This window comes from Anolis carolinensis, chromosome 1 (genome assembly GCF_035594765.1).
Source record: "Anolis carolinensis isolate JA03-04 chromosome 1, rAnoCar3.1.pri, whole genome shotgun sequence".
In the NCBI taxonomy this organism is placed as follows: domain Eukaryota; kingdom Metazoa; phylum Chordata; class Lepidosauria; order Squamata; family Dactyloidae; genus Anolis; species Anolis carolinensis.
The window spans coordinates 156,028,538-156,043,793 of NC_085841.1; the positions used below are offsets into that span (position 1 = coordinate 156,028,538).

General features: G+C 40.0%; 1 protein-coding gene across 2 annotated transcripts; it reads right to left on the minus strand.

Moving 5' to 3' along the window:
* Positions 1-294: 294 nt before the first annotated feature.
* Positions 295-12,684, minus strand: LOC100555971 (opsin-5). 2 transcript variants are annotated; one of them, XM_062984650.1, is made up of 5 exons: positions 12,396-12,684; positions 10,622-10,915; positions 5,538-5,869; positions 2,807-2,871; positions 295-2,698 (listed from the first exon to the last, which is right to left on the minus strand). In XM_062984650.1, the coding sequence occupies exons 1-5, from the start codon at positions 12,466-12,468 to the stop codon at positions 2,530-2,532; spliced, it is 933 nt and encodes a 310-aa protein (XP_062840720.1). In that variant the 5' UTR covers positions 12,469-12,684; the 3' UTR covers positions 295-2,529. The 2 variants fall into 2 exon arrangements, with proteins under 2 accessions (XP_062840720.1, XP_003215417.2); XM_003215369.4 differs by having other exon boundaries at positions 295-2,871.
* Positions 12,685-15,256: the final 2,572 nt, after the last annotated feature.

Genomic DNA, 15,256 nt, shown 5'->3' on the forward strand with positions numbered 1-15,256 from the left:
CAGTCGTTCCCTTTTTTTATCAATGCTCCCATTAGAAAATGCATGAGGATGTGGGTGAACTACAACTCCCAAAAATCTTGGTTCAACCCCCCCCCCCCCCCCCAAAAAAAAAAACTGCTAGTATTTACAGTTGGCCATGTTGGGTCTGTGTGCGAAGTTTGGTCCAGATCAGTCACTTGCTGGATTCAGTGTTCTCTGAATACGGGTAAACTATAACTCTCTGATGCCAAGGTCAGTAACCCACAAAGCCTACCAGTATTTAAAGTTAGCCATGGTGGGTCTGTGTGCCAAGTTTGTTCCAAGTCCATCATTGGTGAAGTTCAGAGTGCTCTTAGATTGCAGGTGAACTTACATCCCAGTCCCTACAACTGCTATAAATCATGGTGAATTCTCTTCAAACCTCTCTCTCTTGTATGTTCAAGTGCTGTGTGCCATAAGAAAGGGTAGGAAAGGGTTAAGGGCGAAGCAGTGGGTGGGGTCATGCAAATGGAAGAAAAGGAACACTGGGATGTGCTCGCTATAAACTGCAATGTCCATGGAGAGAGTGACTTGCTGGCTTCTCGGCACTGGGAATTATAGCCTGTTTGTGGAGGTCGGAGGCTGTCTCTGTGAGTGGACACCCATGCCACATACAGATTTTCACTTTTATTATGTGTATAGATTTGGGCGATGAAAGGCCTTCTTATAATTTCAGATGACACCAAATAGGGAGAGATAACTAAGACTCCAGAAGACAGGATCAGAATTCAAAATGACATTAAGAGAGCTGAGCCAAAACTTACAAAATGAGCGTTGACAGAGAGAAATGTCAGGCAACCAGAATAATCAAAGGTTTGAAACCAAGCCCTATGAGGAACAACTGGGGGCTGAACATACTTAGCAGGGAGGAAAGAAAGCTGAAATAGGAAATGGTAGCCAGGTTTAAATATTTAAAAGGATGTCACATTGAGGATGGGGAAAGCTTTTTTTCTGCTGGTCTATAGACTAGGACACAGCAATGGGTTCCAATTGTAGGAAAAGAGATTCTACCTAAACATTAGAAAGAACTTTCTGATGGTAAAAGCTCTTCTATGGTGGACTATGCTGCCTCTGACTGGATGGCCGTCTTTCGGGAATGCTTTGATTCTGTGATTTGATGCCACTCTTCATGTGACCAGCAGTTTGCCTCACTCCTCTTCCCCCTCTTACTTGTCCCACCCTTCACAGCAATAATAACAAGTGTATAAGAGTTTATGTTTTTGCCTGGAAAGCTGCAGAGCAGATATGATTCAGTAGAGACCAGGTCATCATGCATTTCCAGTGTGCCTTTATTTTGGGAGGCATGTAGTATTACATCCCATTAAAAAGAAAATGAGTTTTCGAATTGTTTTCCAATAATTATCAAACAATGATGAAGTAAAAACCTATCTAGTAGAATCCATACAACAATCTAATAAGATGTTGCTTTTAATGACTCTTAATGACGTTGCTCGTAATGACTTTCTAATGCCTGTAAAATCTTTCCTTAAATAACAAATTCTGCCACCCTTATGTCAACCTACACAAATTTTGCAAATTCGCTCATGACATAGAACATTTCTAGATAAGGGATATAATTTTGTGACACCTACTGCATATTAACCCAGAGCCCTTGGTGGCGCAGTGAGTTAAACTACCGAGCTGCTGAACTTGCTGACCGAACAGTCAGCAGTTCAAATCCGGGGAGTGGGGGAGCTTCTGCCAACCTAGCAGTCTGAAAACATGCAAATGTGAGTAGATGAATAGGTATCGCTCTAGCGGGAAGGTACAACAACAACAAAACTTTATTTATACCATATACTGCTCTATCTCCCGGAAGGGACTCAGGGCAGTTTACACATAGGTAAGCATTCAATACCACATAGAACATACAACAGCCCTGTTAAAATAAAACAAACAATGATTAAAAACAAATATACCAATTTAAAATAAAACCAATTTTAAAACTATTCCATTGGGTAATATTCGGCTACCAAGGTAATGGTGCTGCATGTAGTCATGCTGGCCACATGACCTTGGAGGCGTCTACGGACAACGCAAGCTCTTCGGCTTAGAAATGGAGATGAGCACCTACCAACAGAGTCGGACACAACTAGACTTAATATCAAGGGAAAACCTTTACCTTTAGTACTGCATATTGGGTTCAGTCCTGATCTGTTCAAAAATTGTCTCCAGAGTCAAGATAAATTTGGAGTGGATGGCTGTTAAGCAAGTGTGTTTTGTACCTTAAATAATTATGTGGAATCCGCTGCCCCAGTCTTTGATGTCCAAACTCACCATAGAGGTTAACTTAAAAATAAAAGCAAATGAAAAGTATATGGAAGTCTCAGTTCAGTTCATTACTACTTCCTCTGCCAGTATTGTTGGCATTACAACACACATTTATTATGTATGCTGGTAGTTCTTAACATTTCTTACTAGCAAGGCTTTTCTTTTTGAAATTCTTCAGTGAAATCCTGAGAGCAATGCAGTCAGTTTATAGACTCCTGAATCAAAAGCAGTCGCTGTTGTCTATTGATTTGGTATTTCTCTCATTTCTATCTGTCGGGTTGAAAGACAGATATTGCCTCCTCCGTGCCACATGAATGATACATTGCTATTGATGGAGTTTTTCATGTTTTCTTGAGCTCTTTGGCCAGAATAACATCTGAGATGCTTAACTTCATGCCGGAATGTTTTGCTGAAAGTGTAGTATATGAAAGGATTGTAGGCTGTTGATGACTTAGCAAACAGACAAGGTAATAACGTAACAATGTAAGGTATTGATTCACTGGAGTGAAATACTGACCAGAAGCTGACTATAGCATATGGGGTCCATGCGCCAAGGAAACCTACACTGATCAATACAGCCACCTGTAGGGGGAAAATACCACCACACTGTATGATTAGTCATTGGTTCTTCATTTTTCTTCTTCATATATTTAAGAGATTTTAAGTGATTAGCTCTTGCTGTTCTTATTTGATGTTGCTGATGAAGTTAATACTAAATTCAAAAGGCATCCTCTGAACCTCTTTGATAGTATAAAATAATACAAAATAATTTTTGATTAGATGTTAAAAACAACTTCGTTATAAGATACTATGTTTCAATTGAATATCCTTTATTTCATGCCAAAGTCCTATAAAACTAGAACTTGCAAGTTCTTTTTCATAAAATCTCTTATATCCTGCAAAAAAGTGTTCATACGCCTCTGGAAATTCATACCTTAAAGCAGAGCTTTTCAAATATTTCATAATGGTTACACACTTTTAGACAGGCATCGTTTTGCAACATAGTAATTCAGATTGACTAGCAAACCAGAGGTTAAACCTACTCTTTATAAGAGTTACAGATACTGTACTTAAATTGTAATAACAGAATGTATGGTGATTCAACAACTTGAAGGAACTCAAGATAAGATAAATCTAATGAATTAAATTAAGTAGGAAGGATTGAAATAACTGATTAAAATAGATGACTTAAAATAGCAATGGGATTAATTAACAAATTAAAAGTGAATTGTGTACAAAAGACTGAACTGGGCACTGTCTGATGATGATGATGATAATAATAACAACTTTATTTTTCTATCCCGTCTCCATCTCCCCACAGGGACTCAGGGTGGCTTACACAGGGCCAAGCCCAAAAACAGATAATAAAACAAAATAAAATGCATGTAAAAACAGCAATTTCAACCAAAAAAAACACATTAAAAGCAAATAATGCAATATAATAACAGTAAAAGAGTTCTTTTACTTTATCTTGTGCGGCAGCTGCAACCGTACCTCGAGAAGTCGGATCTGGCCATGGTGGTCCATGCCTTAGTTACCTGTAGACTGAATTATTGCAATGTGCTCTACGTGGGGCTGCCCTTGAAGATGGCGCGGAAATTGCAATTAGTCCAGCGTTCGGCAGCCAGGCTTCTAACTGGAGCGAATCACAGGGTGCGTTCAAACCCCCTGTTCAAGGAGCTCCATTGGTTGCCGTTTATTTTCCGAGCCCAATTCAAGGTGCAGGTGATCACCTACAAAGCCCTAAATGGTTTGGGACCCACATACCTTCGTGACCGCATTTCCCCCTATGAACCTGCACGGTCTCTACGCTTGTCGGGGGAGGCCCTCCTCTCGCTCCCACCACCCTCGCAGTCGCGGTTAATGGGGATGAGGTAGAGGGCCTTCTCCATCGTGGCCCCTCGGCTCCAGAACTCTCTCCCCAGGGAGATCAGTCAGGCCGCTACCCTCCTTACTTTTCAGAAGAGCTAGAAAACCTGGCTCTTCCAACAGGCCTTTGGCAATTGACTTCCATAGCAAAGAATTGACCTGTTTCCCATTTTTATTTTTACTGCAATTCATTCCTTTAGCCGGCCATAGTCTCCTTTGTTTATGCCTTCCCCAGCACTTTAATGGGACAATGGTTTTGTATCGTCCTCTCCCTGAGTGTATCTGACACTATTAGCACTTTTACGGCCCAGTACATTTTAGGAGCCAACCGAGGATTTTATTAAGCATGTTTGTTTTATGTGACCTCATTTGTTTTATGACTTGCTTTATTGTTGATTGATTTGTTTTATTGTTGTGTTTTATATTGTCTGTTTTGCCTGGGCTTGGCCCCATGTAAGCCGCCCCGAGTCCCCTCAGGGAGATGGGGCGGAGTATAAAAATAAAATTATTATTATTATTATTTTATAATGACACAGCAAACAAGATAGATATGCTGGATTATTATTATTATTATCATCATCATCTTCAAAATAACTTCCTCATGTTAAGGTACTCCAGCGTACATGGTTTTTAAAAAAGGGCCCAAAGAAAACAATGTTAAAGAAGCATTTAAAAAAGTCCAGAAAATTGATTAAAATAAAAAATACATGCAGGAGAAATACTGAATGAATTAAAAATTGTGCCAAAAGCTAGTATCAAACTAGTGACCATCAAATCTACAGCTGAATTCCCTCCCATTGAGTTATTCCAGCGCACAGAGAGAACAAGGGTAACAAAGAAAGCTGCAAAAAGACCAGAAACTAAGAAAAAGGAAAGAATTGCTTTAAAAAACCACTCCTGGCTCCAAATATTTCAGCTTGGCCTCCCCTTTGTGGAGGGATTCAATTGGCCATCCCATCTCTATGTAACTTGGTCATTGATGTAACCAAGGAGGGGCTCCTAATTGGCAACTTTACCACATAAAATTCATGCAAATTGGTGTTTCTTATTTCACATAGATTTAGGAATTTCTCATTAAGTTTTCGCAGCACACCTATACACTGCAGGTGACACACTGCTTTGTTGCAACACACGTTTTGGAAAGCTCTGCCTTAAAGAGAATTCTTGCATGTCTGGTAGAAGTAATATGCAACTCAAGAGCATCCAACTCGTACATGAAAGCATGCACAGTCAATCCAATCTATCACTTCTATATGTATATTGAATCGTTACCCAACATTTGACTGAGCAACTGTCAGGCTGTGCATATAAGGAAAATGTCTGAGTTTATACAATCACATCTGCTCACTCTGCCTTATCTTATATATCCATATACTTACCAGTATCAACTTCTTCTCCAGCTTTGCTGCACTTGATATTCTGTTTAAGTTTTGCATTTCTTGGTGAGTTTTATGAAATTTCCAGGCGATTCCCAAGTAACACATGATGATGGTTATTGCTGGCAGAAATGTGCAGAGAATGAACATGCTCAGAATGAAGGCAAATCCCTTTTGCGAATTGTGGAACTGGCCCCATGCGATAGTGCAAGAAGTGCCGAATGGCTCTGGGCCATAATGTCCCCAGCCCAGCAAAGGCAGAATGGCCCAAAGGACTGCATATGCCCAAATCAGCATTATACAAATATGCATCACTTTCCTGTTGATTTTATGCCCTGTGGAAATGGGGAAAGCAAAGTCAATATTATATAACAGCAGCATTTCAGTCATATAGGAAAAACTTTTGGAGACCACTTCGTAAGATCTTCAATTATTAAGATCTGGGAAAAATACAAAAAATATATATATTCAAAAATTCCACTATGGATTTCACCATTGGAGACCAACCAAAGGAGAATACTTGGATGGAAAAAATGGCCCACATACAAAGAAATTTTAATAAAGAAATATGGTCGGTTTCAGTTGAAAGAATTAGAAGAATTAAGGGAGACATATCGTAACCTATCTTGGTTCCAATATGCCCAGATAAAAGAGCAATATTTACAAGATAATCAAATAGGTTTTAACGAAACGGTAACAATTTGGAACAAATTACTCATAAATGGAAAGAAAAGTATTACACTATTATACAACAAACTATTAGAATGGTCAACCGAAACTGAAACTGTAAAAGTATGTATGGTGAAATGGGCCAGAAACATCGGCAGACAAATTAAATTTGAGGAATGGGAACAAGTATGGACTAAAAAATTAAATTACACTTATGCTATTGCTCTAAAGGAGAATTGGCTAAAAATTTTCCATAGGTGGTATATCATTCCAAAAAAATTAGGGATAATGTATCCAAATGTACAAAACAAGTGTTGGAAATGCAGGAAGCAAGTGGGATCCTTCTTCCATGTTTGGTGGTCTTGCGAGGAAACACATAGATTTTGGAAAGTGATCCACATAGAAACTCAGAAAATACTAAAAAAGACTTTCCCTTTTAAACCAGAATACTATCTGCTGGGAATAACTGATAAAGACACAAAGTTTGATAGAAATGATGATATTTTATTTACTTATATAAATACGGCGGCAAGAATTGTATTTGCAAAATATTGGAAATTGCATAATATTCCTAATATCGAGGACTGGCTTGACAAATTAGATGAAATATATGATATGGACTTATTAACATTTCTGGTCAGAACACACAGAGGAAAACCAATTAAGCGCACAGACTGGACATGTTATGAAGAATATAAGAAATCAACTTGAAGATTTAATGTAAAGATGAATTTACAGGATTTGGAACTGATAAACTAAGATACAAATCCACCCAGAGAGAATTGGGAAAAGAGACTAACAGTGAAAAATTAAACCGAGGTGCTGAGAATGGAAGATCGACAATTACCCCCTAACTTTCTATCCCCCTCTTCCACCCTATTTTATTCCTCTATCCCCCCTATTGCCTCTTCCCCCCCCTTTTTTTCTTTCTTTTCTCCTCCTTTACCTTCCCCCTAGCTATGTCTCTTTTATGATAACTGTATAAAAAACCATTCAATAAAAAAAAAAGGAAATTGTACTAAATTACACTGTTGTTCATTTAGCTCCACTCAATGCTGTATTTGCTGACTCTAGAAGCTAGTACCAGTTTCAGTTGACCTGAAGATGTGACTATTTTGACAAAGTAGAAAATTATTGCTGGGCTTAGTAGCCAGACTTTCTTCCTTCTAGTCACAATACCTTGCACCATAAAAAAGGCCCTGATGGCATAGTGGACTAAAGCCTCATGACTTGAAGGTTGGGTTGCTGACCTGAAAGCTGCCAGGTTCGAATTCCACCCGGGGAGAGCGCGGATGAGCTCCCTCTATCAGCTCCATGTGGGGACAAGAGAGAAGCCTCCCACAAGGATGGTAAAAAACATCAAAATATCAGGGCATCCCCTGGGCAACGTCCTTGCAGACGGCCAATTCTCTCACTCCAGAATCGACTCAAGTTGCTCCTGACACGAAAAACAAAAAAAAAAACAAAAAAGGAAATTAACTTAAATCAGATTTCATATCCCAGAGATCCGCCTCAACCCTTCAAGATGCGAATATGGTGATAGGAGGATCTTCTAGCTGTAGCCCTGGCCAAGCATGCAAAGAAGGATCTGCATGGTGATACCATCTTGCAGGATGAGTTTAAGTGCCCAAGAAGGGATTGAATTCCTTTGAAGATATTTTTTTTTTCTCACTGGATCTTATCTTTCAGTTCACCAAGCTTGTTCTCGGTTTGGCAGGAGACTGGTCACCAAATCCTAAAGTGTGGCCAAGTATACTAAGGAAGTCTCTCCATCTTCTCCATAACTGGTGAGATTCCAAATTCACCAGCTAGTGTGGTAAGCTCTGGAAGGCCTTCAGCATGCTAACACATTTTCCACCTTCCTTACCTTCCATAAAGAGGAAGTCACTCAAGTTGTGTGTTGAGTCTACAGATGTAGCTACAATCCATTCCAGAAAACAAATGAAGGTTTCAAATGCAGAACAACTAATTCAGCAGCCCATCGACATTGCCATGTCATAATACCATTGTATCAGGAACATAAAGTCCAACAGGCAATGGTCAACCGGGTGGACCAGTAAAAGCCAGAGAACTGACTGAGTGCCACACTTGGCCATAAGGGCCCCAGATGAGCATTACTTGACAAGCTGGACTGCTGTATCAAAGGAAGCATACCTAACTCAGCAGAATTCTGCTGGAACAGCACCGTTGACATATGCCCCCTGGGTGTAGGAGAGGTGGTGGGTAAGCCTGTGCTCTCCACCCCCAGCAGGTATTCGTAAAGGAGTTTTAAAAGGTCCTGCTACCCTTCCAGCTGTTCTTTCTCAACGCTGGCTGCACAATTTCTTGGAAATTTTTAGATAGGCTGCCTGGGGGACAAAAGCTGGAAATTTGAAACCATACTCAAGCCCCCCTCTAATATAACCTGCTGCCCCCTGAGAGCAGATTAACCACTGCTGCTGGTTAACCAGTGTGTGGGCTAAATCACTCCACCACCACCACCACCACTCCCACCCCCCACCCCCCCAGATCCAGGGATACGTACCAGTGCTGCCTTTTCCTCCAAAGCTGAATTTCCCATCTCTCTTTCCCAAGTGGGCCTGTCTAGCTCTGTTCCCATGAAAGGAGTGCTAGCCCTGTTGCTTTGCCACAGGCCAAATTAACATGGTCCCCTTTCTGGAGGAGTCAAATGTAGGTCCGGGCTGAGGCGCAGGCTGGAAAGCAAGCCAGCTGCAACAAATCAATAAATCACTCTTACCAAGAGGTCATGAGTTCGAAGCCAGCCCGGTGCCTGCGTCTTGTCTCTGTCTCTGTTCTGTGTCATAGCATTGAATGTTTGCCTTTATGTGTGCAATGTGATCCGCCCTGAGTCCCCTTCGGGGTGAGAAGGGCGGAATCTAAATGCTGTAAATAAATAAATGTATATCGAGCATTTCCAATCTGTGGGACATTATTGTGTATTCCATATTTGTTGACAGATATTAGGGAAAAATTGATAATGTCTCTAGACTGAAGCAGTTCTATTGGTGACTTTGCCCCAGGAGATCACTGAGTTGCCTGCTGGCCTGAGAGTTTCAGCTTTTGGCACTATCTTGTTTTCATGGCAAAAAATCTTCAAAACTGTGCCTCCTTCTGCCCAGGACTAGGATACGGTGCGGCTTCTCTTTTCTCTGAGAGATCTCCCTCCACTGCTGCTGGTGACCATTAGATGTTTGGCGCATTTAATCTGGCTCCACATTTAGTCTGCACATTTAGTCTGCAAAAGGCTGTCTGATGTATGAGATCCTATTGGCAGCATATAACCACACCAGCACAATGTGTCATTGGTAGTTATTCTTGAATCGCAGTCAGAAAATTATAGAATCGAAGTTGGAAGAGACCACAAGGGCCACTTAGGCCAACCCCCTGCCATGCAGGAACATACAATCAAAGCAACCCCTATAGTTGACCGTCCAGTCCTCTGCTTAAAACCCTCCAGAGAAGTAAACGCCACCAGACTCCAAGGCAGCATCTTCCACTGACAAATATTTCTTACCATCAGGATGTTCTTCCTAATGTTTAGGTGGAATCTTTTTTCCTGCAATTTGAATCAATTGTTCCATGTCCTCTCAATGATGCATCCTTCCAAATATTTAAACATGGCTATTATGTCCCCTCTCAGCTTTCTTTTCTCCAACCTAAACATACCCAGCTCCCTCAGCCATGCCTCATAGGGCATGGTTTCCAAACCTTTGATCATTTTAGTCTTCTGTAAACACATTCTAACTTGTCAATATCTTTCTTGAATTGTGGTGCCCAAAACTGGATGCAGTATTCCAGATGAGGTCTAACCAAAGCAAAATATTGTGGGCCTATATCTGTGCAATTCATTTTTATTGCCTGAGTGTAGAACCATACATTTCTCCCTGTTGAAATTCATTTTGTTAGTTTTGGTCCAGCACTCTAACCTGTTAAAGTCATTTTGGATTCTAGGATATTGGCTAGAAAAATCTTTGGTTTTTCAGACCTTGGACAGAAAAGCTAATTTGTATAGGTGCCCGTTTCCATAAGCGGTGGAAGGAAACGGAGCCATACGAATGGTAAAATTAGAAACAGTGAGTGATTCCATACAAATGCACATCACTAGTGGATACACAATGCAAAGTGGACAGATGTTTTTCAAATAATTAAACTGCCATATAATGTGCAGATTTTCTATTTGAGTTGCCTATACTAATTTTCTCCTAGCCTTTGCTATATTTTAGGTTACAGTTCATTCAGTGAAGAACAGTTGCATCTAAAATTACTTCTGCATCTGCTTCTATTGTTAACTGCAATATGCTGAATGGAAATAATGTCACCCTGTGTTCAAAGTCAGATTGCCCTCTTTTAAAAGTTTACTTTAGAAGACCTTGGACAAGGTCTGAAACTTTTCAGTTGTTGCATCTTTGTTTACTTACTCGCAGGTTTTGATGAAAAAGTTACAAGGAAACGGATTACAGCCATTGCAGACAAAGTCATTATGCTGGAGACACCGAAAAGAAAGCCCATCAGAGCATAGTAAATGCAGGTTGCCTCCCCACCTAGCCAAGCGTGGTTCCAGGCAGAAGCAATGGCCAATGGATACATGCTGAGACCCATTCCAAGATCAGTGGCTGCTAAATTGACTGTGAGGAGCTCAGGTGACCTGAGGCAGGAGGACCGCTTCACAGCTACTGCTAGAACCATCGAATTCCCCAGAATTGTCAAGATTGCTAGAAGAAGAAAGAGAATAGCATGATTTTAAAGTAGTAACGTTACCAATTTAATGTAGTACACTTGTAACACCTTGGACCTCTTCACACGGTCCTTGACCTTGTTTCGTTTTTCCGGCTGGCATGTGGGGCGTTTTGTGGCACCCTGTGTGCCCTCCCTCCTCCCCCATCACATAGTGGGGATAGGACAAGGCACAGTGGTGGGACAAGGTGCATCAGATGGGTAAAAGGGCAAAAAAAAATGCGGTTGGCTCTATCAGAGCTACCCAAAACACACTTAGCTTTCCGTAGTTGCTGAGGAAGTGTCTTGCAATGCTTCACCAGCACTTCTCCTCTTTCTATTTCTCATACACATCTCTAAAATGTTCTTCTGATTTTCCTTTGAAAGTCGAAAAAGCTCAAGTTTTTAAAAAGAGTTTGGGAGTGCTCACCAAAGAGTTCTGCTATGGACCTGATGTTATTCAGAAAACATGCTAATATCTCGAAGGACAAGATTAGAATTCAAAAGGAATTGGAAAGTGACAAAATGATAAATGTAAGATACAGTATCTAGACAGGAAAAAATAAAAATAGGATGGATGATGCATAGCTTCAAAGCAGTATGTGAGAAAAGGATGTAAGAGTCTTAGTCGAAGGCTTTCATGGCCAGAATCACAAGGTCGTTGTGTGTTTTCTGGGCTGTATGGCCATGTTCCAGAAGTATTCTCTCCTGACGTTTCACCCACATATATGGCAGGCATCCTCAGAGGTTGTGAGGTATACCGGGAGAGAATACTTCTGGAACATGGCCATACAGCCTGGAAAACACACAGCAACCCAGTGCCAACAATGGGTTGTTGTGAGTTTTCTGGGCTGTATGGCCATGTTCCTGAAGCATTCTCTCCTGATGTTTTGCCCATATCCAAGACAGGCATCCTCAGAGGTTGAATGCCAACAATTGCACTGTATGTAATTCATAGTTCTGTAATGTATATGTGTTTATTTACAAGCAGGATTATATCCACAGTCATCTGTAGATTGTGAATATAAGTGTTTCTGTACATAACAATATCATAAGAAGGCCCATCTTTCACAATCTGTTTTTCAGCAATATCTGAAACTTGTTTTGTTGTGCTGTACTACTTTTCCAAACTGCATATCACAAAACATATCTCTTTTTCTTTATCAAACTGAATTTTAGATAAACATCATGTGCAGTTTTAGTAAAGCATAAAATTTTGCAATTTGTTTAAACAAACATGCATCTTAAAAACTTTCCAGTGACTCTAATAAGCAAGCTAAGTAATAAACTAATGAGTAACATAGAACACACTCAACCCATACTTTATAAGCAATATAATGTTACAGTTAAACAGTACAGTAGCAAAACAAGAATAATCTAATTTAGATCAAGAATTGGGGACGGCTTAGTAACTGTTGACCTTGCAACAGCTATACTCCTCTCTCTGCAGCCATAGAGAACCCCATGAGTAGAACTTACCAATAATCAGAAGAAACACACCCATTCCATAATCCCATATTGGGTGAACTTTGGAGATGTAGTGCTCCTCCATTTCCCCTTGTGGAAGGGAAGACAATACTGAGACAACGGAAATCACTTGGTAAATTAAAAGCAAGGCTACACCTCAGCTTAGTTGCCAGGCAAACGCAGAGGCAACATTCCTGGAGAAGAAGGATCCCAGAGAACTGGTCTTTCTTAGTTCTGTAGGGCTGAAGGAGTTGAGAGCTGGATGATGTAGTCTATGTCTGGAAGACAGACAGAATTAAAATATGACTGCCAGAGACTCACTGTTTTATAAGATCTCACTCTAGCCTCCACCCTCTCCTGTAATGCCATCCTCCTTTCCCAGTATTTTGCTTAGCAGCTCTTATTTCTCAGTGCAGGCTCTCTTTCAGAACATGTAGGAAACTCTTAATGGATGATGACTAATTTAATATTGGACAGTTATTAAGGAGAAAATTCAAATCTCCATTCAGCCTTGAAGCTCATGTAGTAACCATGCCCAATCCCTGTCTCTGAATCTAATCTACCTCAAAAGAGGTAGATTGTATAGAAAGGATAAAGAGAAGACAGCTATATACTGTCTTGAATTATTTAAATTTAAAGTTGTTATAAAATCTAATCAGAAAAAGCAAAGCGCTTCTCCCCCATTTTAGTGAGATGTTCCTCACTAAGTAAATAGTTGCCCACAAGAATTCATTCAGTATGCCTCATTCCAAGCTGACATAGACCCTTGCTATCCTCTGGAGTTTTGTTCCAGGACCCTCATGGATACCCCAAAAATGTGGATACTCAAGTTCCATTACATGTAGTGGCATAGCAAAAAAATGGTGTCCCCTATATAAAATGGCAAAATAAATCTTTGTTCATTTAATTTCAAGACCATGCACTCATACATAGCAATGCAGAATTATGGTCTTAAAATTAATAAGACTTGATTGCTTATTGACCAGTCCTCCTGTAGCCCAGTTAAGTAGACCTATTCCTTGAGTACATTACAAATAGACCTGTTCAGAAGTAAATCTTGTAAATTTGTGGAATGCTACATTTACTCCTAAAAGGTGTATGAGGAAAAGTCCAGACACTTTATTCTGAGTAGACCATCTGTTTGAATCACACAATAGACCTCTCAGAGCTGAAGCCTAAGTTGTCCTACCTGTATATGAGTCCCATTAAATGCAGTGGGACTTATTTGTCAGTTAAACAAGATGCCCAATAATTTCCTGATTGTGTGAAACAAGAGAACCATCGAATCACAGAATCTTAGAATCACAGAGTTGGATGAGACCACAAGAGCCATCCAGCCATTCAACCCCTTGCCATCCAAAGAAAGAAAATCTGCCTGACGCGTGACATACAGGGCCTGTTGCTTTCCAAGTGGCTCTCACCTGGTAACCGAGGCAAAGTTTAATCAACAAACACAAGGTGAGCCAAGACAAGATTTACTTTAATAGAGAACGAAAACATTGAATATTTCAAAGGTCTGATGAAGCAAAAACGAAATACAGCACACAGCTGGAGTAACATAAATCAAGGTCAGAAAGTTCACTTAACATTGAGGGCACTTCCAGACAGTGCCAAAATGCAGGTCTAATAAGTGGGGCAAAAGTCATGGTACCCGACAGCAAGTTGAAACAGACCTGTTAGTCCCAGTAAATGTTCCCCCACCATCCTGACACCTTCATTTGTAGAGGATTTTAGAAATCTGTAAAATGGACATGGGGCATCCAGCGGAAGTTTACTCTTTTTAAAATTGATTCTCCGACGGCTGAGGAGTTTTTGGAACAACATATTTATAGAAATCGGTAACATTATAGGATTAAACATCACCCCAGATGCTAGGTTAGCATTATTAACGTATGCCACAATGTTGAATTTGGAAATGGAAAAGAAAGAATTGGTTATTATTTTATTCACAGTGGGGAGACTTATAATTGCAAGGAATTGGAAAATAGTAACCAATCTCACAATGGAAGCATGGTATAAGGAGGTATGGAATGTAGCTTTAAATGATAAATTATCAATGGAAATGAAGGTGTTCAGGGGAGAATTTAATAGATCTGATTTTTATTTATACTGGTCAATTTTTTATTAAATATGTTCTAGAAAGTGAAAAAGGAAAACAATACAACTTTGTTGGTCAGGAATTTTGGATACGACATTTGTTTAATGGTTGAATTAAAATTTTATGGTAAAGGAAATTATACTTGTTCAGGCCTTGGTGGTGGGGTTATGTGTTTGTAAAATGTTCACTGTTTTGTGTTCTGTTTCATTGTAAATTATTAATGTATGTAAATAAAAATTACATTTAAAATATTGACTCTCCGAGATGCACTGGACCTCATATGTGCTCATGCCGATATATAAATGTGGACACAAACAGATTTCTTATTATCTCTCCTCACCCTATTGTAAATTCAAGCTCAGTTTAATTTCATAATGATCAGTACAATGGAATGGTTGCAGAGTTTTCATTGTAATAGCTTTCCATTTGTGCTTCCATTTAGCCATCTGTGTGTCCGTGGCTCCATCTGTTTACAGCCCAGATCAGCTGTTTCAGGATTTTAAAATGTGCACATTTCCTGAAGTAGTCCACATCAGGGAATACGAATGGAAGCACATGTTTTCCTTGACTGCAGGGATGTACAGTCATGCAAATATGCACACTTTTGGGGCAAAGTTGGGTTTTAAGCATACTTTTTAATACGTGTTTTTCAGCTATTAATCTGAATCAGTGTCATTTAGCCATTCCTGCTTTTATCCCGGTTTCTTCTGCGTTTTAGAGCATGTGTAGAAGGGCCTGAGAGTACTCCAAAGCCACTTCAGGAGCAAGAACAAAC

Coding starts and splice junctions, on each gene's coding strand:
- LOC100555971 (XM_003215369.4), bottom strand. CDS start 12,468: ATGGAGGAGCACTACATCTCCAAAGTTCACCCAATATGGGATTATGGA. Junction 10,916..12,395: donor TGTGTTTCTTCTGATTATTG/GTAAGTTCTACT, acceptor TTCTTCTTCTAG/CAATCTTGACAATTCTGGGG. Junction 2,872..5,537: donor TGGAGAAGAAGTTGATACTG/GTAAGTATATGG, acceptor TTCCCCCTACAG/GTGGCTGTATTGATCAGTGT.